The sequence below is a fragment of the Rhincodon typus genome, chromosome 32 (genome assembly GCF_021869965.1).
Source record: "Rhincodon typus isolate 14 chromosome 32, sRhiTyp1.1, whole genome shotgun sequence".
NCBI lineage: Eukaryota > Metazoa > Chordata > Chondrichthyes > Orectolobiformes > Rhincodontidae > Rhincodon > Rhincodon typus.
The window spans coordinates 6,573,722-6,599,296 of record NC_063363.1 but is presented as its reverse complement, the minus strand read 5'-3'; the positions used below and the strand labels follow the sequence as shown (position 1 = coordinate 6,599,296).

Below are 25,575 nucleotides of genomic sequence, written 5' to 3'. Positions count from 1 at the left end.
CAAGTCTCATTCCATTCAGAAAGTTTCTCAAAAAGATTCGTAGTTTGTCTCTGGTGGCATAACCTTTTAAATGATGGAATTATCCGCCTTGTGACCACTTTCTGTGAGATTGACCCAGCGAATTGTAAGCACAAGAGAAAGAAACAAGGTTGATGGAGATAATGTGGGACTGTCGGAAGTGTAGAAGATGATCAGATTGGCAGAGCAGACTTGAAGACTCAGTTTCCATTACCAATGTTGCTCTAAACAGTTTGGACCTACAGTGTCAGATAGGAACCCCGTAATTTGATGCATCCCCAACACTGATTTGACAAAGGGGACTTTGAACTAGTAGTCCAGCCTGAATTGAAGCAATTTAGAACCTAGAACATAGAACAGCACAGCACAGTGTACAGGCCCTTCAGCCCACGATGTTGTGCCGAACGATTATCCTACTCTAAGATCAAACTATCCTGCATACCTTACATTTTACTATCATCCATGTGCCTATCCAAGAGTCGCTTAAATGTCCCTAATGTATCTGACATTTAATTTAAATTAAGTATGGAAGAATTGTTTTCTTACACACTAAATTTTTCTTTGCAGCCTCTCAGTTATTGTATTTATTGTGTTAGACTCTGGGTCTAGTCAGTGGTGTAATCATTTGATGACTCCTCCCCTGTAAGTACATTGACTACACTTTGTTTCTGGTGTTTCAAAGCCAGCTGGAGTGGCGTGTTCTGATACATGTCCTTAGCTTTCAGATTGGTGCCTTCTCTTATCAGCCTCTTCACTATAACAACATTCCCATTCAGCACTGCCAAGTGCAGTGGGGTCCACCTGAACCTATTGGCAACATTTACATTGGCTTTGTGATCCAGAAGCTTCACTAGACAGCAGAGTCTGCCTTTATGTGCAGCGAAGTGGAGGGGTGTCCACCCTGACACATCCGTGACATCAGGATTGGCGCCACTCACTAGGAGCTCTGAAACAACATCCGCATGGTTGTAGTGTGTCGCCAAGTGCAAGGCAGTCCACTCTCTGTCACCACCAACATCAACATCAGAGAAATTTTCAATTAGCAAGTGGGCAGTTGTTACATGCCCCTTCATAGAGGCAAGGTGCAGGAGCTGTCCAATTCTGTAAGGTCCTTTGGTTGACATTCACTCCATGTTTCAGGAGATGTCTACAGGTCCCTGTGTGACCATTCAGAGCTGACAAAGTGCAAGGGGCTGAAGTGAGAATGGTCCAGGCAGTCAACATCAGCTCCAATGTTCACCAACGGCCTGACAACGCTGAAGAAACCCCCTTTCAGCAGCCAAATGGATCGGTGTCCTAAAGTCAACCTGCATTTTGTTTAAATTAGCTCCTTGCCCAATCAGAAGCTTGGTAATGTTATAATTGCCATGATAGGCTGCAAAATGAAGATGCGTGCGATTGTCCCTGTCCTGTAAATCAAGGCTGGCGTGGCGTGAAGAGAATTCGCACAATGTTTTCATGGCCATTCTGCGATGCCACGTGGAGTGGTAACCACCCATCACGCTCCCTGATGTTGACATCAGCGTCTTTATCCAACAGCAGGCGAGCAATTCTGTCATCTCCGTTCTGAGACGCAAAATGCAGAGGTCCCCAGTTGTCTTCATCTGTGAGGTTAACATCAGCTCCCTCTTCAATGAGTAACATGGAGATATCCACAAACCCATGTTGTATGGCTATAATCAGAGGTGTCATCCCTCTGGAGGTTTGGGCATTGACAGAGCATCCATACTTCAGTACAAGCCTGACAAGTTCTACATCTCCTGTGAAAAGAACCATGCGCAACAAAGTGTAGTCCTCCACAAAATTCATGGCAACATGTTCCTTTTTTAATATTTTCTTCACGTTGTTGAAATCTTGTTCTAGTAGGAGTTGCAGGAGTTCCCTTCTACTGTCAATGGAGAGTTCATCTACCATAAGAAAAAAATATAAGAATGCAGATGAATGGTGCATCATGCTTATGACCTCCAGCCACTAATAGTCTTGAACTTACTGTATTTTAATCTGATCTATATTTTGTATCTGACCTTAGCACTGACTGATTATCAAAAGAAAAAAGTGAAAGATTGAGTGGCAAGAACCAATTTTACTGTAACTTTCTCTGGGCTGGTTCCAGAGCTTTTAGTCTGGGTTTGTCTGTTCAAATAAACCAAGGCCAGTCCACACAATGTTTGCTCACACAGCATTGATTTATATCATATACATGATGATCTGACTTATCCTAAGCTGCTTTAGTTCCAGTCTTCTAGCAGAGTCTCTCTCACATGTCTGTTAACATCATACCATTTTCTTTAATTCATTCAGGGGATGTGGGTATTGCTGGCTGGGCCAGCATTTATTGTCCATCCCTGATTGTCGTGGAGGAGGTGGTGATGAGCTGCCTTCTTGAATCATAGCAGCTCCTTTGGTACAAGGACAAAGCCTAGCAAACCTCCAAGGTCTATTTGCATATATTTAAACCCTATCATTACATCAGGGGATTCATTTGAACAGCTTGAAAAGATGTTGCATGTTTTTGTTCATCTCGGACTTATGTAGGATGAAGATTTAACACAAATCCTGATAGACCTAAAACTTCCCAAGTCCAAATGGACTGAAACAGCCATGCACAAAGATAAGAGAGCATTGAACAGACTGTAAGGGGGCACAGAGTCAAGAGGAGACTATTCTGCTCCTTGCCCATGTTGGTCAGCTAAACCATGGTTGATCCTGTCAATTACCTAACAGTAGAAACTGGCCTTACAATCTGTGGTGTAGCCTAAAATATATGTGGGAAGATATTCCTTCCTTTGTATTTCTGCTAAACTCAAAGATCAGAAGAAACCTTCCCAATAATTGCCAGTGATTGTTCCAAATACAGGGATTGGACTAGACCGGTGCATGATGAGACTGAAGAAGTTTAGCCTCCTACCCTTGTGATACTTCAGAATATATCTGGGCTTGACTTAATCATACAAACACCTCACTGCTAAGAAAACTCCAATAGCTTATTTTCTTTCAATTCATTCATGAAATGAGAGCATTTATTGTCTAGGTGGCGGTTAAGAGTCAACCACACTGCTGTGGGTCTAGAGTCATATGTTGACCAGACCAAGTAAGGATGGCAGATTTCCCTCCCTGAAGGACCTTAGTGAACCAGCTGGGTTTTTTCCCCCAACAATTGGTAATGGTCATCATTAGACTTTTAATTCCATTTTTTTTTCCCCCAGTTGAATTCAAATTCCACTATATGCCATGGTGGGATTTGAGCCCAGGTCTCCAGAACATTCCCTGAGTCTCTAGATTAACAGTCCAGCAATAATACCACTAGGCCATCGCCTCCCTGGCACACTTATAACTGTCTCAGCAAAATGTTAAACTGGTTATCATTCTGACTTGAAGGTTATAACTTCATCTGGTCCAAAAGTGAACCTGATAAAATAACAAAGAAAATTGATTTATGCATAAAAATGTAGTGAATTTGTTTCCCCTGGATTTTAGAGTATGTCCACATTTCTTGTGAAAACTACCCAACTATGAAGGGCATCTCATTCTGATAGTGGCATTGGGCATGAAATTAGATGTCAACCTTTGCTACCAATCTGTCTCTAATGCATCATGTATAACCAGCCACATTCACACAGGGAGATCAGTGAACAGATACCAGAAGAGGTTTAATAAAGTCATTGTGCAACATCATTGGTGCCAACCTCCATCTGACACTTCACCCAAGTGACCAATTTGCATGTGTAAGTTCAGACAATGAAGGTTTAATTTTAAATCTAAGTAGGAAATTTTAATTTTAATTTTAATTTTGATTTTAATTTTAAAATTTCAAAAGATTGGTCCGCTCAATTGGCTAGATGATTGGCTTTCAACTTGGAGTGTTCCAACAGCATGGGTTCAATCCCTGCACTGCCTGAGGCTACCATGAAGGACTCTCCTTCTCAAGCTCTCCCCTTCCTAAAGTGTACTGACCCTTAGGTTTAACTTAACACCTGTCATCTCTCTCTAATGAGATGAGAGCAGCCTTATGTCCAGTATGACTGTGTTGACTTTGCTTATATCACTGTCACCTTCACTGTAAAATAAAATGCACGGTGAGGCCAATAGCATGGGTTCAAATCCCAGACCAACTGATGTTGCTGTGAAGTTCTTCCTCTCTCAAGTGAGAGAGTGGCCTATGTCCCTACGGGTCAATAGTGGCTTTGACTTCAATACAATACAATATCATTTTATTGTCACATGTACTCCATTGTAGGAGTTACCGTGAAAAGCTTTACAATGTCTGCCTTCTTATGGTGACATCTGAGATACAAGGCATTACAGTAAGGTCGGAAATTTCAAATAGACATTACAGCATAACAGCTCAGTGCAGGGCCTTCGCACGTAGTCTGGTTGCCTGCACCAGGCCCTAGCATAAAACCACACCCTAAGGTGGACTTTAGTGCTGTGCAAATGAAATGTGGAGTGGATATCTTCAGAGACAATCCCTTGCTTGTGAGGAAAGTTTGCTTGATCAGTCTGCTTACTGACTTTCTTGTTCATGGTGCCTCACTAGAGATGTCTTGCCCTGCCTGAGGTTACTATTGCCTGGCTGGAGACTGAAGGTTGTTCATACAATCCCTACAGAGGCCACTTGGCCCATTCAGAATGCACTGGCCTCCCAAAGAGCATCCCACACCACCACTCCAATCCCATAGCCCCACATGGTCTTTAACCATAGCTAATCCACCTAGCCTGCACATCCCTGGACACAAGGTAATTTAGCTTGGCCAATCCACCTAGCCTGCACATCTTTTTGGGCTGTGGGAGGAAACCAGACCACCCAGTGGACACAGCCATGGGGACAATGTGCAAACTGCACACGTTCACCCAAGGCTGGAATTGAACCTGGGTCCCTGGCACTGTGAGGCAGCAGTGCTAACCACTGTGCCACTGTGCTGCCTCTGTTGTTTAAGACTGCAATGCTGAGTAGGTAAATCTGTTTTCAAGGGGCAGAATGAGAGTTGCAGAAGAGGAAAATTTTTCAGAGGCAAGAGAAGGGCGGATATATTTCTCAACTGCATTCTCCTGCCTTCTCCCTGTAACCCTTGATCTCTTACTGATCAAGAACTTATCCATCTCTGTCTTAAATACTTGCAATTACTTGGTGCCCACAACCCTCTCTGGCTGTGAGTTCTATAGATTCACCATCCTTTTGCTGAAGAAATTCTTCCTCATCTCAGTTCTAAAGTGTCATCCCTTCACTCTGAGGCTGTACCTTTGGATCCTAGTTTCCCCTACAAGTGGAAACATCTTCTCCACATCCACTCTATCTAGGCCTCTCAGGATTCTGTTTCCTCCTTATCCTTCTAAACTCTATCTTGTACAGACCCAGAGTCCTCAACTGCTCCTCATATGACAAGCCCTTCGTCCCCGGGATCATTCTTGTAAACCTCCTCTTGAACTCTCCAATACCAGAACATCCTTCCTTAGATATGGTGCCCAAAACTGCTCACAATATTCCAAGAGTGGCTTTCATTGCGCCCCCCTCCATTGCCATCTCTGATTGGTCCCAGCTTGGACTAAATGACGAGCTCCTCTGTGGACCCAGAGGAAAGTTGCCATTGTTCTCCTTTTGAAACAAATCACTTTTCTCACCTGCTACGAAAGCAGTTAATTGGGCCAATTTGAAGCCTTTAAGTGTCTGTGACTGACTATTTAAAAGCTTTAATTTATAGTAGGTGTCATCTATGGTCCTTCCCAAACAGAGGAATTGCTGAGGCTTTGAGAGGTGTTGAGTGTCTCTCTTGGGCCAACTCATCCAATATTTGTCCTTCCCACCACTTTACTCTTTACCTCCATGTAGGAAAAATTGCCATTAAACGTCAAAAGGTTTAGATGACAAGAATGAATCTACCATGGTTAACAGATGAGTCACGGAGAACCTCCAATCAAAAACTAAGGTATGCAAAGCAGCTAAAATTGGTAGTAGGCCAGAGTATTGATAACTATTTTAGGAACCCGTGGCAGATGACTCAAAAGCTAATAAGGAGGGAGAAAATTAATTATGAAAGTAAATTGGTAATAAATATAAAAACAAACAGTAAGAACTTTTACAGGTGTATACAAAGAAAGAGAGTAGCTAAAGTAAGTGTGGGGATTTTAGAGGATACAACTGGAGAATTAATAATGAGGATCAAGGAAATGAGCTGGTCACTTAAAATTACAGCCTAAAAACCAGGAAGTCCTTGTTGTAATCAATATTTTTCACATTTGGCCTCAGATTCTTGACATCAGTACAATAAATAAGGTGGACACTACAGCATGTGCACAATGCAAATACTCACCATTACCCCCAGTCTTTGACATCTAATTCAAATTCTGCAATTCAATATTTGCAATTTCAGCAATTATTTTGCCATTCTACAAGAAAGGAAAAGAGATAATACATTGACAAAGTGTTCTAAAATTATTATTATACCTTATTTGCTTTAGTGACACACAATGAGTTGCTAGTCATTTTGTGAAAGTTTGCTGACTAAACTACTGTGCACATCAAGGTGAGAAATGTCAGTGATGAGAACTTTAACACATCTGGAGTTCAGAAGAATGAGAGGTGATATAATTGAAACATAGTTCTTTCAGTACTTTAGAGTTTGTTTGCTCTGGCTAAAGTTTTGAATGAGGGGCTCATATAATCTCAGAATAAGGGGTTGACATTTTAGGACTGGGATAAGGAGAAATTTCTTTCCTCTGAGAGTTGCGAATCTTTGGAATTCTCTACCTTAGAACCTATACTTGCTCAGACATTAAGTGTTGAATTAGCACTACACAGTCATTTAAATCAATTGGTTTGTGTCAATCATTATCCTCCCATGTGTACCGATCTAAAGCTCTTCAGCTCATCCTACCTGTACATCCCTCTATTTATAACAATACGCACACCATCAAGCATAACAATATTCAAAATATGTGGTCATAAAAGAAAGGGTACCATACCTGGATGCTGCTACTTGACGACAGAGGAGCCAGATTTGGTATTTCTGTTTGCCTGTTGACTTGAATATTTGGAGATTGCGACATGCTGTACAGCATTTCAGTTTCCAGAACAATTTCTAGAAAACAAAATGCTTACAAGTTAATTTCTCAAACTATGGATTTGTCAGCTGGTGGTTCCCTAACATTTTCAGTGAATATAAGTGTGGAGCTTCACCATATTTTTTCCCCTAGGAAATTCGCGTATCACTGGTTTGCATCTGCTTTCTGGCAGAACATTGTAACATGTAAATTTCCTCAATCATTGTTCACCTGGGTGACAGTGAACGCAAACATAGCTCTGTGTCCCCTTGCCTGCAACTATGTACAAGAGACTAAAGAACAAAGAACAGTACAACACAGGAACAGGCCCTTCAGCCCACTAAGTCTGTACCAACACATGACACCTTTTTAAACTGAAAACCTCTTGCCTTTACGTAGTCCATATCCCTGTACTCCCTGCCCATTTATGTAGCTTTAAAGAAGCCTCTTAAACATTGCTATTGTAACCAGAGAACAAATTCCCCGCATTTACATCGCTTCTGAATTGATGTAATTTTAATCCTCGGCTGACATGTCTAGACTAAGAGACACAATCTTAGAATAAGAGAAATGCCATTTAGGACTGAGATGAATTTCTTCACTTAGAAGCTGATGAATCTTTCGAATTTCTACCCCAAAGGGCTGTGAAAATTCAGAGATTGAGTGTGACCAAGACAGAAATTGAACCATTTCTAGATATTAAAGGCACTTGGGGATAGCACAAGAAAATGGCTTTGAGGTGTGAATTTATTAAATGGCAAACCAGACACGCAGGGCCAAATGACCTGCTCCTGCTCTTATTTCTACTCTGCAAACAGCACAAATCACCATTCCTGCAATTTTACTGAAAAGCTTGGCAATTGTTTTCCATTCCTGAGATGTACATTGTATTTTTGTTTGATTTTTTTTCTAATGTCAACAAAACCAGTTGTATTTCAACCAGAAGAGCATAATTAACACCTTCATAAACGTGTTGGGCATAATTCGTTACAATTTAATCACTTTCATCATTAATTTTCAAAGTTCAGTAAGATAAAGAAGGACTTAAAGAATGTGAGATAGTAGGAACTGCAGATGCTGGAGAATCCGAGACAACAAGGTGCAGGGCTGGATGAACACAGCAGGCCAAGCAGCATCATAGGAGCAGAGAGGCTGACGTTTCGGGCCTAGACCCTTCATCAGAAAAGGGGGAGGGGAAGGGGGTTTTGAAATAAATAGGGAGAGAGTGGGAGGCGGATAGAAGAGGGATAGAGGAGAGGATAGGTGGAGAGGAAACAAACAGGTCGAAGAGGCGGGGATGGAGCCAGGAAAGGTGAGTGTAGGTAGGGAGTTAGGAAGGGGATAGGTCAGTCCAGGGAGGACGGACAGGACAAGGGGGGCGGGATGAGGTTGGTCGGTAGGAGATGGAGGTGCGGCTTGAGGTGGGAGGAGGGGATAGGTGGGAGGAAGAACAGGTTAGGGAGGCAGGGACGAGCTGGACTGGTTTTGGGATGCGGTAGGGGGAGGGGAGATTTTGAAACTTGTGAAATCCACATTGATACCATTGGGCTGCAGGGTTCCCAAGCGGAATATGAGTTGCTGTTCCTGCAACCTTCGGGTGGCATCGTTGTGGCACTGCAGGAGGCCCAGGATGGACATGTCGTCTGAGGAATGGGAGGGGGAGTTGAAATGGTTCGCGACTGGGAGGTGCAGTTGTTTGTTGCGAACCGAGCGTAGGTGTTCTGCAAAGCGGTCCCTGAGTCTCCGCTTGGTTTCCCCGATGTACAGGAAGCCACACCGGGTACAGTGGATGCAGTATACCACATTGGCAGATGTGCAGGTGAACATCTGCTTGATGTGGAAAGTCTTCTTGGGGCCTGGGATGGGGGTGAGGGAGGAGGTATGGGGGCAGGTGTAGCACTTCCTGCGGTTGCAGGGAAAAGTGCCGGGTGTGGTGGAGCTGGAGGGGAGTGTGGAGCGGACAAGGGAGTCACGGAGAGAGTTGTCCCTCCGGAAAGCAGATAAGGGTGGGGAGGGAAAGATGTCTTTGGTGGTGGGGTCGGATTGCAGATGGCGGAAGTGTCGGAGGATGATGCGTTGGATCCGGAGGTTGGTGGGGTGGTACGTGAGGACGAGGGGGATTCTTTATTGGTTTTTATTGCGTGGACGGGGTGTGAGGGATGAGTGTGATACCTCTTCTGTGCTTTCCATGGGACCAATTCTCAATTTTGATTTCTGTTCATTTACTGCTGGGTTTTAGGTTCAGTTGTCGAATGAAGGTAATAGAAACCAATGTAAATTGTGGTATAGTATTCATGTAATTTGGATTGAGGACAGCCAGACAACGTAAGGGAGAAGAAATAGTTGAAGTAGGACATGCAGCTGCCTTCAGCCTGCTCCATAATTCATTTCAATCCAGGCTGGTCTTCTATCCCAATTACATTCTCTCTGAGCTCATCTTATCAACTGGCTGAGAATAACTTGCATTCTGGCTGCATTTCGAATATGTTTAAATATCAGAGGATTTTTTACATATCTCAGTTATTGTCTTACTTGAACCATCAATTCCACATTTTTGTCCAGTCCACTTCTCTTGCCATCTCACTCTCTGAAATCCCTCAATTACTGTAGGAAGAGTTTTGCTATGTACTTAGTACAGGGATCAGTTTAGTTCAGTTGGCTGGACAGTTGGTTTATGATGTAGAGCACTCCCAATGGTGTGGGTTCAATTCATTCTCCAGCTTGAGGTTACCATGAACGACTCACCTTCTCAACCTTTTCCTCAGCTGAGGCATGGTGACCCTCAGGTTAAACCACCACTAGCCTTCTCTCTCTCTTTGTAATGAGAGAACAGCCCTATGGTCTGGTAAGACTGTGGCAACTGTACCTTTAACTTCATAAATCATAAATACAGGCCAACATCCAACTTCCTCGTTTCATTCCCACCCAGGTCAAGTGAGTAGCTACATTATTAACCAGGCAGCAAGTTAATCTGGTAAGACATTGATGGTAGATCTCTTCAACCAGCAGAAAAGAGAGTGCGATGAGATTTATTACAGGTGCCTTTTCATTGTAAAAACTCATTTCATACAGCTGCTGGCTTCTGTTCTGATCTGAAACAAATCAGTTGGGTTAAGGGCACCCACTTCATAAATTGCTATTGATGTATCAATTTTAGGGCCCATCAAAATCTCTGCTGTTTTTCTAACTTCTACCTAGTCTCACTCACTCACCATCAGACTTTTGAACAGACATCTCAAATGTCAACTCTGATCTCTTTCTCTGTACCTTCTCTGCAGCTGTAACACTGTATTCTGCACTCTGTTCTGCTGCCCTGATGCACTTTGTATGGTACAATCTGCATGTACGGCACGCAAAACAACACTTTTCACTGTATCTTGATACATGTGACAACAATAAATCAAACTTAAAATCAAACAATAAATCAAACTCAAATTGTGCTCATTGACTTGCCTTGTCCCCCACTCCTATAATGCCTCAATTTTAAAATTCTCAACCTCAGATTCAATTCCATTTACGGCCTCATCCTGCCCCCACCTCCATAAGCTCCTCCAGCTATCCAAGAATTTTGAGCTTGTCCTACACCAGTCTTATGAATTCTCCACTTCCTTCGTTCCATTGTTCACAGCTGTATCTTCAGCCCTCTAAGACATCAGTTCTGGAATTTACTCACCATCTCTCTATCCCTCTTTCTTCTCCTTCAAGACATGCCATGTCTGTTTGTCTTGGATTATGGTCACCTATCCTAATGTTTCCTTCTTTGCTTGCTGATTTCCTATTTTACCCATTACGGTCCCATGAAGCACCCTGGGACATTTTACAACAAGCAGAATCTTATAGGGGCCTGAGCAATGTGGGCTATGATGAGATTTGTGACAGAATCAGTTGAGAAATCTGGTGAGACAGAGCTGGACATCGGGAGCACTTCACTGCAGATTTTTTTATGATTTTGACAAGCGGTGTGTGCACATTTCTCATTCAGCAGCGGTGAGTTGCCAATAAAAGGGGGCTATTGCTCATTAAATGTCCTGTTGACAGCCTAACTCACCTCAGATATTCAGATTTCTATCATACTAAACACATTAGACAAGCTAGATGTCAGGAGAATGTGACATGGAAACCAGAGCAGTACCTGCCAAATTCAGCTCACTGCTTGCTCCAAAGGACCTCCATGTTGGACAATGGGATGCAACATCTCAGCACATACTCCCTGGGCACTGGCCATACACACACAATATCCACAAACATTGGCATCTGACATATGCCAGCAACTGAAAAGCCCTCATGGTGCATCTCTGATCCACTTACAAGGTGCATTGATACTTCTGTGTTTCTGTATTCTTCTAATTTGGTTTTAAGATTTTGTACCCAGATACATTGAACCTGCGATGGGTGAAGGACTGTAATGCTGAACTTTTTATTTCTTTATTTTTCTAATCTATTCCTAAAATCTTGTACCTAAGTACCTTTGTACCTAAGATGGCATCGTAAACAGCAATTTTGTAAACTTTACACTGCACTCATGTGAGTACATGTAACAATAAACCTAATTCTAATTCTAATCCTAATTCTAATTCAAAGTTGTACCTTGGGCTACACAAATAACTCTTATTGTAATGTTGCAGCAAGGATACTGTGTGCTCAGGGACACATACCCAGCTCCTGGACTGGATCTCCAAGCTGTTCTCTCACTGTCACAGTGCTCACTCACATTGAACTTGCCTGGATGCTCACACCATCCCAGCCTGGCCTTGCCTTGCCTTTTTGCACTTTGACCCGTATGCCAGAGATATCAGGCTCATTTACTGCTTACTGGCCTTGCAATTTACTGCAGACATAAAGAAAGTAAACATGTCATTGTTGTCAGCAATAATTACTGGTCAACAGACACAGCCTTTGCACAAGGGCTTCTAGCACAGTAAGTCAGGGTAGCCTTCAATATCACTCCAGGAGCTTGGAAACAATGTGCCAGCCACTCAGGGTGGTCAGAGTCATGACGCTCTCCTCACGAAGAGTGAGGAGCTGAATGTCAGGCTGCCCACCATGCATCTTTACTCTTTCGGCCCCATTGTAGGCTGTTCTGCTCCTGAATCAGTGAGAGAAGCAGGTACTAAAGGAGATGAAAGTGGGTGGCTCAGCTGATGGTGCAGGTGGGAAGGTGTCCCGTGGGTATGATTAGGCAACACAAAAAGCATACAGTGCTGTCAGGGGTTGGCATGAGTGAAAGCAAGCGAAGGAAAACGCTGCAGGCAATAGTGAGAGTGGCCGAGCATGAGTCTTGGTGGGAGGTAGCTACATTAGAGGGAGCGGGTGAGTGTGAGAGAACAATGAGAAGACTTAATACTGGCAAGAAGCACCTATGGTGGTAGAGTGGAGAAGGTCATTGACCTTCCTCTGATGGTGCTGGGCCATCCGCTAGATGACTGAGACTGCTGTAACCTGGATGGAAGCCTTACACCAGGCTGGCATGGTCCAGTGTCATTGTCTCTACTGCTGGTCATAGAATCATAGAGGTCTACAGCACAGGTTGGTCCAGAAGGCAGTGGGGAGTGGAGATGGCTGTGTGTGTGGAGAAGCAGCTCTGCACCATGTAATCTAGCTGGACAACCAAGTCCCTGCCCACCCAGCAGGGCACTGATTTCCCACATCTGCTACATCCGGAGCAAATCTCGGGAATCGACCAGGCCAGCTCTGGATTGATGGTACTTGCCATGGTGCACAACGAGCTTTTAACAATGGCGTGGGTGATAGAGATGCTGGCGAATTCCAGGATATCTGCTGATGGTGAGTTGTTCTGGGAATTGCATAAAATAAGCTGGGACTCCGTAGGGGTGGGGTAGGTGATTAATGAGGCAAGTTTGATTAGATATGGTTAGAAATGTCAATAGGCCTCAGGCTGAAATCCCTCCAAAGTACTCAACGCAACTTGAATTTAGCCAAAAAACCCAACGTACAGCAAAATGTTACAATATAAATGCAAGTTATTGGTTTTGTTTTGCCCAACAGTGCAAGCCTAGAGCCAAAGTTAGTGACACTGACACAATGCCAAACTACAAGTAAAAGTAGCCCATGATGGCGCATTCAAGGTTCCTTAAGAAAGTTTATTGTCATTGAACAGGAGGCAATGACAGAGTTACTGGGAGCATGTACTTGTTCTCAGGTGTTGCTTAGTGCAGTTAACTGAAACTTATTTAATAACAGATATTGAAGCTTTGACTGGAATCCAAGAATATGCTGGCAAATTATAAAAAGGTTTGAGTCACCATGGAACAATATGTTAGGAATTCCCTTGTACTACTTGGACATGTCAAATCCAATCATTTCTTTAATCCATGACCCATATTTTCTGTGTATCCAATGTTCAGCATTCTACAGGTTCACAACACTTAAAGACAATCTGTTCCACTAGAAATGAATCTCATGCCTGAGAATGCAGATCGTCTTTTCAGCTCCTGATCCCAACATCTCTTCATCAAGTCAACCATCTGTGCACAGTCTTGTAGAGAATTTTCTGGAATGAGTGTAAGGCACGGTCTCTTTCCTGCCACCACCTTAACAAATACAGCCATGATGTTTGTTCCTGGTATGTGAAGAAACAGTAGGAATCATAACTTCTCAACAATATTAGTTTTGCCTTAAATCAAGGACGGACCATAGCAGGTTGTACCATTACTTGGATAAACAATTACAATACATACAGACAGAGACAGCGCTCTCTCTCTCACACACCCACGTGCACACGCAAGCGCACATGCATGCACACACACGCACATGCACTTACACACCTTTGTGTAGTGTCCATATGCACACTCATACATAATTGTGTTAATAGTGAATAAAGACAGAAGGCATTCTTTGGTTACTTGAGTATAACCTGTATTTAAAAGATCACCTGCATATATGCACTTGAGGTTTTGTAATCTACAGGGCTACAGATCACATCAATGAAGGTGAGGTAGGGATGGATAGCACTTTATGTTGCTGGCACATTTTGACTCATATGAAACACAGTCAGTCATTCATTCCCCTGAATGATTTAAAGTACCAGAGACAAAGAAGCAACAGTTGAGTTTCTGGCTGAAACCCATGGATCTTTTAGAATGCATTAACAAATTTATTTCAGCTCTTACTTGTCCATTAAGGAGGTTTCATCGATGCAGCAGCATGCTGGTTAACATATTGGTGGAGTAATTTATTAATGCATTTTTGTAATGCAGGCATTAACCCATTTATTTTAATTAATATGTTAGAATAGCATTCACACTGGAATTAGCCAATCCACACAAAACTATTTGGAGGTCATGAATCATAATCCATCAAATACTTTGCTGAGGAACAGCTTTGGGCGTTACAGTATACTATTGTGAGAATACACAAAAGCAAACAGACAATATAATGTTATTCCAACTCATCTGCCTTTAACAACGAGAAATTCAAATTCATAAGACCATAAGAAATAGGAGAAAGGGGTAGCCCTCATGCCTGCTCTGCCTGTCACTAAGATCTCAGGATAGTCTCAACTCCAATTTTCTGTCTGTCTCCCTCGCACTGTGCCCCCGTCTCCCACAACACCTCAATCCTTCAATCAAAAATCTGTCTCGCTCAACAATGAACATAGTCAATGCCCCTCCACTGCTCTGTGTTCAACGCAATTCAAAACACAACCAACACTGAAGAAATTTTTCCTCATCCCCATCACTAATGGGAGGCCTCTCACTTTTTAAACTGTGCTGCCTGCTAAATTCTAGGCTTCCCTATTAGAGAAAATATCTGCTCAGTATCTACCCTGTTAAGCCAAAACAGAATGTTACATAGGATTATAGGGCCATACAGCATTGAAATAGACCTGTCGGCCCAACTCATCCATGCTACCAGGTGTCCCCAACTGAACTTGTCCCATTTGTCTGTGTTTGGTCCATATTCCTCCAAACCTTTCCTGTCCATGTACCTATCCAGATGTCTTTTAAATGTTGGAATTGTACCCGCCTCTACTACTTCCTCTGCAGCATATTCCAAATGTAGACCAAACTCTGCATGAAAAAGTTGCCCCCTTTTAAATCTTTCTTCTCTCACCTTAAACCTATTCCCTCTAGTATTGGACTCCCCTACCCAGGAAAAAGACCTTGGCTGTTCACATTTTCCACACCCCTCAGCCTCTGATGTTCCAGAGAAAAAAAATTTCCAGCCTATCCTGCCTCTCCTTATAACACAAACCCTCGAGTCCCAGCAACATCCTTGTTAAATTTTTCTGCATCCTTTCTAGTTTAACAACATCTTTCCTATAGCAGAATGACCAGAATTGTATGCAATGTTCTGAAAGTGGCTTCAGCAATGTCTGTACAGCTGCAACATGACGTTCCAACTCTGATATTCAATGTGCTGACCAATGAAGGCAAGAGAACCGAACATCATCTTCACCACCCTTATCTACCGGTGATGCCACTTTTAAGGAACTATGAACCTGCATCTCTGGATCTTTCTGTTTGGCAACACTGCCCAAAGCCCTACCATTAACTGTGTAAGTCATGCTCTGGTTTGCCTTACCAAATGCAAGACCTTGCATTTATCTAAATTAAACACAAACTACCAATTCTCAGCCAATTGGGCAATCTGATCATGGTCTCATTTTGCTTTTTGATAACTTCCTTCACTGTCCACTATGCCACTAATTTTGGTGTCATCTGCCAATTTACTAACCATATGTCCTATATTCACATCCAAATCATTGGTATAAATGACAAACAACAGTGGACCCAGAACTAGTACATCTGATTAATTGACTATTAATCCAGAGACCAGGTAATGTTCAGGGGACCTGGGTTTGAATCCCACCGCGGCAAATGTTAGAAATTGAATTCAATAAAATTTTGGAATCAAGAGTCTATAAATGACCATGAAGCCATTGTTGATTGTCATAAAAATCCACTTAGTTCAATAGAGGCCATCATTGATGTTATTGAGTTGAAACATGTGCAACGTGAATACATGTTTCTTTCTGTCTGCAGAAATAGGTCCCTGTGTATTAATATCTGTAGCTTCCAGTATGCACAAATATGCTACACAGTTTTACAGTTAACTGTCAGTCATCATTTACTGATGGAGGCTCTGTGTCAACTCCACCAATCAGAGTCCACCTAAAATTAATCATGAGTTATTAGAGACTGTACTGCCTGCATAGGGCTTCTGCTGAGTCAGGACTTCCCACATAATGATCGAAAAGCTAGAAGGATAAAAGACTCCAGTTAAGTTCCCTCAAGGCAGAAAAGAAAGTTATGACATCTTAAACTGAACGAACAAGTGACTGTTTTATGCAATACAATGGAAACAATTTGCATTTATGTAGTGTATAATACAACATAAAAGCAGAAAGTTCTGAAGAAACTCAGCAGGTCTGACAGCATCTATGGGGAGAGAAACAGAGTTAATATTTCAAATCCGATATGATTTCTCTTCAAATACAACACAGAACACCCACATCAGACTCAAAACATTAACTCTGTTTCTCTCCCCACAGACACTGCCACATTTGCTGAGTTCCTCCAGCATCTTCTGTTTTTATTTCAGATTTCCAGCATCCACAGAATTCTGTTTTCATGTGCATTTGTTAAGCAACTTTAACATAGTGGAATGTTCCAGGGTGCTTTACAGGTGCATTAACAGACAAATTTCACATCAACAGGGGGACTGGTGCAAAATGCTTAATCAAAAATGTAGGTTTAATGGGAGAAAGACAGTAATATAGGCAGAGAGGTGTTGGAGGGGAATTCCAAATGTGAAGGCATGATCGCCAATGGGAGCGTGATTATAATTGCACAAGAGGACAAAACTGGAGAAATACAAAGAACTGAAAATATTTTTGGCTAGAGGAAGTTACAGAGATGGGCTTGTGTTAAGCCAGCAGGGATTTGAAAATGATTTCAGAAAACAGTAGATGGAATGTGCCAACCCATTTCCAGGAAATTTGAATACAGAAATAAAGATGTCTTGCTGCAGTTGTAAAGAGCCTTGGTAAAGCCTTATCTAAGTACTACGTTCAGTTTTGGCCTCCGTATCCAAGGAAGGGAATACTTTCCATAAAGGGAGTACAATGGATGTTCACCAGACTTTTCCCTGGGATGGTGTTATTTTCTTATGGGGAGTGAGCAGATTGGGCCTGTATTCTCTTGAGTTTCAAAAAATGAGTTGATCTCATTGAAACTTATAAAATAATTACAGATGGATGTTTTCCTCCAGTTACTGATTCTAGAACCAAGAGATTGAATCTCAAAACAAGCAGTTGGCCATTTAAGATTGAGATGAGCAAGAATTTCTTCAATCTTTGTGAATTACTGTGGTGAGTAACTCACCTCCTGACTCCTCAAAGCCTGTCCGCCATCTACAAGGCACAAGTCAGGAGTGTGATGGAATATTCCCCACTTGCCCGGATGAGTGTACCCCAAAAACACTCAAGAAGCTTGACACCATCCAGGACAAAGCAGCCCACTTGATTGGTACTACATCCACAAACATTCACTCCCTCCACCACTGACGGTCAGTAACAGCAGTGTGTACTATCCACAAGATGCACTGCAGAAATTCACCAAAGATTCTCAAACAGTACCTTCCAAATCCACGATCACCTCCATCTAGAAGGACAAGGGCATCAGACATATTGGAACACCACTACCTCCAAGTTCCCCTTCAAGTCACTCACCATCCTGACTTGGAAATATATCACTGTCCCTTCGCTGGCGCTGGGTCAAAATCCTGGAATTCCCTCCCTAATAGCATTGTGGGTCAACCCACAGCAGGACTGTAGCGGTTCAAGAAGGCAGCTCCTTCTCAAGGGCAACTAGGGATGGGCAAGAAATGCTGGCCAGCCAGCAACACCCACATCCCACAAATGAATAGAAAAAAAATAACTGCACAGAGGCTGGTATCCCATCACTAAGTCACCCTTTATTTACATGTGGACAGTACATCAGCTCTGACCCAGCCAGCTCAGATCCAGTCCTTAGAATGAGGAGATTCTCCAAATCTCCTGTTTATATCTGTCAGCCAGGGCTCCCTGATTGGCCCAGGGTTAACAGCCCCAATCAGGGAGCTCATAGTCAATTAGATGTACCTGGCCTTATTTCCAATCACTGCACTTTGGAATTTTCTACCCCAGAGGGCTGTGGAGACTCAGTCATTGAGCAAGTTTAACACAGAAATTGATAGGTTTCTGGAGACTAAAGACATTAAGGAATATGGAGATAGTGCAGGAAAGTGGGATTGAGGAGATGATCTAGAATGGCAGGCTTGATGCACTGAATGGCCTACTCAAGTTTCTATGTTACTAAAACAATTATGAAAATTTTTGAATGAGGCAATACTTAACCAGGAGTCTATAATTAATCACTGGTGAATGATATTACTACTCTGTTGTCTAACTAGTGCTGGTGATGTAAGTCACTGTGTGTAGGCTTGAGACTTTCATTTCTCTCTAACATTTTAAGGAATTACCATTTTAAGGAATGTACATATGGTCAAACAATGTAAAGCAAACTATTACAAACTACAGACTTACTGGAGAAAGAAGGATGAAAGGACAAACAGAAATAAATGCATTTGTATAGCAATTATCATGACCTCAGGACATACCAAACACCTTCCAACAATGCAGTAGTTTTGGAATATAGTCACAGTTGTGATTACAGCAGCCAATCTGCACACAGCAAGATCCCACAACCAGTAACATAATACTGAGCAGATAATCTGTTTTAGTATTAATTGGGAGATAGATGTTATAGTGAACACTGGAAAGAATTCCCTGCTCTCAACTGAATAGTGTCATTAGACCTTCAATGTCCACCTCATCTTAAAGACAGCACCCCTAACAGTGCAGCACTTGCATGGCACTGTGCTGACATGCTTAAAACTTTCAAGTAGAACTTGAAAACATGAATCAGTCTCACTAAACGCTCACCTATAAACATCTTGCTTGATTCCAGAAGGTCTATTCAGTAGTTCAGGTGGCATATAACTGATGGCTCCTCTTGTCACTGCCCTTTCAATTTGTTCTTTAGTACTCAAATAATCTTCCCATTTTGATAATCCAAAATCTGCAATCTAAAACATGCATATTGTTTAACATTCACATATCAAACCTAAATGTCTTTACAGTGGTAAAACCCTGTCATGGATTTGTTCGTCTGGGACTGTGCTTTCAGATCATTTCAGGGGTGCAGAGAAAGAAGTATTTAGTATTTTGGCCCCATTACACTCTCTACAGGCAACTCTGCTCACCAAAATTCAAACAGATGACTTCACACTTCTTGCACTAATATTGACATATCGTCTTGAAGTAGCCCCTCACCACTTGTTGGAAATTGGACTTCTCTTAAATAATAGCTAAAATATAATTTGCAAGTTCTCTGTACAACAAAAGCAGATTAAATTGAAAATAAAGTACTTAATGCTGGCAGCTCATCTCTTAGCACCACTATTGTTCATTTGATATTGCTGAATACTGTGCTGCCTCCCTGCAGAAAGTGACACTTTATGAATTAATTTCTCCAGCAATGTCTTTCTGCTACACCAATCTATAACATTGTTTGCCTTACAGATAAGTTTAAAATTGCTTAAAGTACCATCTCTGAAAGTGCAGCACTCCCTCATTACAGCTTTAGAATGTCAGCCTGTATTATATGCTTAGGTGTCTGGAGTGGGACTTAAACTTCTGACTCAATGATGGAAGAGCTTAACCTTACACCTAATTATGAGTGCTCTTGTGGCCTTCACTCTGAGCATGAAGGCCTAGGTTCAAATCCTATCCATTCCAGTGATGTGTTAGAACACATCTAAACAGGTCGATTAAGAGAACTGTGTTTCACGTTCCACCTACTCCAGAGCTATGTCTGAACATGTTGACCAAAACTATTTGTACTTCATTCAGACTTGAAGCACAGTTGTAATTTAGGAAATTCAGCAGCCAGTTTGCATTTGGCAAGTTCCCACAAAGAGCATTGTGATTCTAAGAAGATAATCTGTTTTGATAATGTTTATTGAAAGATAAATGTTAAACAGGGCACTCTCCTGCTTTCCTTTGAATCCTGCTATTGAGCCATCCGACAGGACAGATATGGCCTCTACAAAAACCTGAATTTAAAATCTCAGATACAAGTTAGAATATTTAAGATGCAACCTTGATATGAAGATTCTCATCTACCAGTACATTTCCAGGTTTCAGATCCAAATGAAGAAGGGGTTGGTTCATACTATGCAGGAAATCCATTCCCATTGCCATCTCATGAATAATCTGAGACTTCATCATCCAGGTTAGTGTGTACCTGACAAGCAGTTTATCCAGAGCACCATTCTCCATGTATTCCATTACAATCCCAGCCGGTCTTGTACAAGTCCCATATATTGGCAGGATATACTTGAACTTTATTTCCAAAATCCTTGCTGCCTCCTGCAGCAGATGGCTCATATTCCTGTAACAAAAGCTCATGAAAAGATAGTCATAATTATCCATTTCCTCAAGTAATCCTGCTATGAATCATTCTTATATTCCACTTGAAATATTAACTCTACCCAAATTTTTATTGAATTAATTCACAGAGTGAGCATCATTGGCAAGACAAATGTTTATCTCCCATCCCTAATTGTCCTTGAGGAGATAGTTACAAACAAGCAATAAGGTACTGAATGCAAATTCCTTTGATGTGTTAACACTGTATGAGCCAATCAGGATGATTTGTTACTTGCTAAAGTATGACATACATAAAAATTTTAATTTTATCATGAAAACTTAAGGCAAAGATTGTGAACCACTTACTTTTATTATTCAAAGAGCTAGCATGGATAAATTTACACCACAGAAATATACTATCAATCCCAACTGGGTCATGCTAATAGAAACATAGAAAACAGAGAAAATAGGAGAAGGAGTAGGTCATTCGGCCCATTGACTCCATTCCACCATTCAATATGATCATGGCTGATCCTGTATATCAATGGCATGTTCCCACTCTCGCCCCATACCCTTTAGCACCTTAAGCCTTAGAACTCAATACATATGTATTTGAAATCTATTGAGTGACTTTACCCCCACAGACCTCTGTGGTAGAGAATTTCACAAGTTCATCACCCTCTGAATGAAGGTGCTTGTCCCAATCTTAGTGCAAAATGGCCACCTTGTCCTAGATTCCCTGGGTTCATCATCCCTGCAGGCAGCCCTGTCAGAATTTTTCTGTTTCAGGGAGAACCCCTCTCATTCTTTCAAATTACAGTGAATTAATGACCAGTCAACCCAATCTCTCCTCATAAGACAAAAACTGCCTTGCCAGGAATCAGAAATTGCTGGAAAAACTCAGCAGGTCTGACAGCATCTGTGGCGAGAAAGCAGAGTTAACATTTCAGGTCCAGTGACCCTTCCTCAGAAGATGTTGACCAAAACGACTTGTACCGAATTCAGACTTGAAGCACAGTTGAAATGTATGAAGTTCCCACAAATAGCAATGCAATGCTAAGCAGTTCTTAAGAAGGGTGACTGGACCAAACATTAAGTCTGCTTTCTCTCCACAGATGTTGCCTGACTTGCTGAGTTTTTCCAGCAATTTCTGATTTTGTTTCTGATCTCCAGCATCCCTAGTTCTTTGGGTCTTTGTTTATCACCCAGGAATCAGTCTGGTGTTTATGTTGACTCTTCACTGACTCTCTTCATCTAATCCCATCAACATATCTTTCCAGTCCCTTCTCCCTCATGCGTTTACCTAGCTCCCCCTTAAAATAGATCTATGATACTTGCCTCAGACAGATTGTCAAGGATCATTAAGGCAGTTCACCACCACTCCAACAAGAGACCTCTTAATGGTAGGATCCTCAGAAGTGTTGCTGAATAAGAGACCTTGGGGTGCAAATTCATAAGTTCCTTGAAAGTGGAGTCGTGGGTAGAAAGGTTAGTGAAGAAGGTATTTGGTATGCTTAGCTTTATTGGTCAGTGCATTGAGTATAGAAGTTGGGATGTCATGTTGTGGCTAGAGAGCACATTGGTTAGGCCACTTTTGGAGTACTGCATTCAATTCTGGTCTCCTTGCTATAGGAAAGATGTTGTTAAACTAGAAAAGGTTCGGAATAGATTGCAAGGATGTTGCTGAGGTTGGAGGATTTGAGCAAGAGGGACAGGCTGACTAGGCTGGGCTATTTTCCTTAAAGCATCAGACGCTGAGAGGTCACCTTATAGAGATTCATAAAATCATGAGGGGAATGGATAGGTTGAAGAGCCAAGGTCTTTTTCCCAGGGAAGTGGAGTTCAAAACTAAAGAGCATAGGTTTAAGGTGAGAGGGGAAAGATTTAAAACCGACCTAAGGGGTAACTTTTTCACACAAAGGGTGGGGCTTGTATGGAATGAATTACCAGAGAAAGTGGTATAGACTAATACAATTACAACATTTAAAAGGCATCTAGATGAGTAGATGAATAGGAATGGTTTGGGATATCCACATAGTTGACTGACAATGCCCTTAGGGAGGGAATTCCAGGATTTTGACCCAGCGACAGTGAAGGAACTGCAATATATTTCCAAGTCAGGATGGTGAGTGGCTTGGAGGGGAAGTTTCAGGTAGTGGTGTTCCCATGTATCTGCTGCCCTTGTCCTTCTACATGGAAGCGGTTTTGGGTTTGGGAAGTGCTGTCTAAGGATCTTTGCTGAATTTATGCAGTGTAGATGGTTCACACTGCTGTTACTGAACGTCGGTGGTAGAGGGAATGGATGCTTGTAGGTGTGTTGCCAATCAAGCAGGCTGCTTTGTCCGGGATGATGTCAAGCTTCTTGAGTGTTGTTGGGGCTGCACCTATCCTGGCAAGTGGGGAGTATTCCATCACACTCCTGACATATGCCTTGCAGATGGTTAACAGGCTTTGGGGAGTCAGGAGCTGAGTTATTCTGCTGCAGAATTCCTAGCCTCTAACCAGGTACAGATACAAGAGGGCATAAGAGAGGACATCTCTATAACCCTGAAGCCTTCAATCCCAGTTCCATGAAATCTGGCATCATTTTGACATACGAACATATGAACAAAGAACAAGAAGTGGCTATTCAGCCCTTCAAGCCTGGGCTGCCATTCAACGAGTCATGGCTGATCTGATTTTAACCTCAAATCTCCATTCCTGCACATCCCTGATAATCTTTCATTCCTTTGGTAATCAGGAATCTATCTACCGCTGCCTTAAAAATGTCTAAAGATTCTGCATCACCTGTCTTCTCTGAGGAAAGGAATTCCAAAAACTCACAACCTTCTGGGAAAATTGTTGTTTTCCTGTCTTAAATGGGCAACCCCTTATTCTTAAACTATCACTCCTCGTTCTCGATTCTCCCACAAGAGGAAGATCCTTTCCGTATCCACCCGGTCAAGTCCCATCAGGATCTCATATGTTCTAATTAAGTCACACCTGAATCTTCTAAACTCCAGAGGATATGAGCTTAGCCTGTCTAGCCTTTCCTTATAAGGCAATCTGTTCATTCCAGAGAGTAATCCTTCCCTGAACTGCTTCCTAACACCCTTTCAAGAAGTACAGTGACCAGTTCTATACACAGTGCTCCAGATGTGGGTCTCACAATGCCCTTTACAGCCGAAATGTAACATCCTTACTCTTGCATTTAATTCCCCTCCCAACATAGTATTCTGTTAGCTTTCTTGATTACTCGCCGTACCTGCATACTAACTTGTGATCCATGCACTAACACATCCAGATCCCTCTGCATCTCAGAACTCTGCAGCCTCTCACCATTCAGATAATATTCTTCGTCAAAATGGACAATTTCACATTTTCCCACATTGTTCTCCATTTGCCAGATCTTTGCCCATTCACATCACCTATCAATATCCCTTGTAAACTCCTTATGCCTTCTGCTTTTGGCTCATTATGCACATGGCGAGTAGTTATTATTACAGTAAAACACTGTCTTTGTATAAATATTATTAACCAAGTTTAGTTGCTGTTTAATGGAGTATTAATTACCAGTTCATATCTTCCTAAATAACTAGTTTATCATGAACAAAAACAAAGTTGCCTGAAAAGCTCAGCAGGTCTGGCAGCATCTGTGAAGGAAAAAACAGAGTTAACGTCTCGGGTCCGGTGGCCCTTCCTCAGAACTTCCTTCACAGATGCTGCCAGACCTGCTGAGCTTTTCCAGCAACTTTGTTTTTGTTCCTGATTTACAGCATCCGCAGTTCTTTCAGTTTTTATTTAGTTTATCATTATCTTACTTTGATCATATTGACCATGTTTAGTTGAATCATCTACAGAAAAGACCGTACCAAAAAGGAACTTGCTTCACACCATTAGCCATAATGACTACTACCTACCTCTCAAAAGAAGATGATTTCTCACAGAACAAATGGCAGCATTTCACAACCAGGTTCACCCTCCACAGTTTGTGTTTTGCTTTGAAGACTTTGCAAAGCCTCCTGACGCAATCTTATTGAATGATTCGAAGTCATCCTCAGTGAAATAGTTGATGTTGGTACACGGCTGCTGGAGAAAAGGGCTCTTGGGCTCACCTGCCATTATGTGAGGAAAAAGCAACTTCAAACACTGGCAACTGAACTTCCTGGTTCAGATCCTGGGTGGTGCACCAAGTGTAAAACGAAACCAAAGTGTCTCAAGGCAAGGATGTTGCAATTCAGGGAATTAGCAATTAGTAAATTGAGTAATATGTTCAAAGGAAAGAGGCTTGTTGTCAAGCATTCCCATTAATGAAAGCACCAGTTTGTTCACTAGATTAACTGAACTAATGTGGACTTTCCTAACCAGAACATAAGGGGCAGAAGCTGGAGTATGTTCTTCACCCATTCATGTTTGCTCCACTATTATTACAACTGGAATTCCATCTCAACTCCAACTTCTTGCATTGTCCTCATAGCCCTTGGTTTATTTAATATTCCAGAATGTATCGTCCCTTTCTTGAATAAACTGGATATATATGGAGCACACAGACAGGATCCAAAAGAATATAATCTTTTGACTGAAGGAAATTCTCTCCATCTCAATCCTACATGGCTACCCTCTTAATAAGACCATAAGGGGTAGGTGCAGAAGTAGGCTGTTCAGCCCATCAAGTCTGTTTTGAGATCATGGCCGATCTGATAATTCTCAACTCTGCTCTCCTGCCTTTTCCCCACAAGCTTGATTCCTTTACTGATTATAAGACCATAAGACCACAGGTTATCCTGAGATTGTGACCCCGTTGTTCTGGACCCCCCAGCTATGAGGATCAATTTCAGCAACCATATCTTGAGCACATTGAAAGTGTTATGTTTTGTTGCCAGCTGTGAAGGCTGCTAACATCTCCTCTGGGTGATGGAAAGTTCCCACATGCATAAAGGGGCTTCCTGTATCACTATGATACAATAGAAAGCAGCAGCTGGTCTCAAAGATGGCACTACCAGGAGTTCTGAAGGTTTGGTTTTGGCCAGAAGTTCTGTATGATCCGTGATAACCTATGGTCTTATGGTCTTATAATCATGGTAACTACAGAGTAGGTCTCCTCA

The 25,575-nt window shown here is 42.1% G+C and overlaps 1 protein-coding gene across 1 annotated transcript; it reads right to left on the bottom strand.

Annotated features, from left to right (window-relative positions):
* Positions 1–592: 592 nt before the first annotated feature.
* On the bottom strand, positions 593–24,592 carry ankk1 (ankyrin repeat and kinase domain containing 1). The gene is given in 13 exon segments (XM_048615596.1): positions 593–1,106; positions 1,108–1,200; positions 1,202–1,285; positions 1,287–1,452; positions 1,454–1,925; positions 6,327–6,402; positions 6,979–7,094; positions 13,481–13,636; positions 16,227–16,276; positions 19,004–19,146; positions 20,222–20,513; positions 24,391–24,481; positions 24,484–24,592. Coding segments are annotated over 13 exon segments (2,331 nt in total). The 3' UTR covers positions 593–623.
* Between the last annotated feature and the right edge of the window lie 983 nt (positions 24,593–25,575).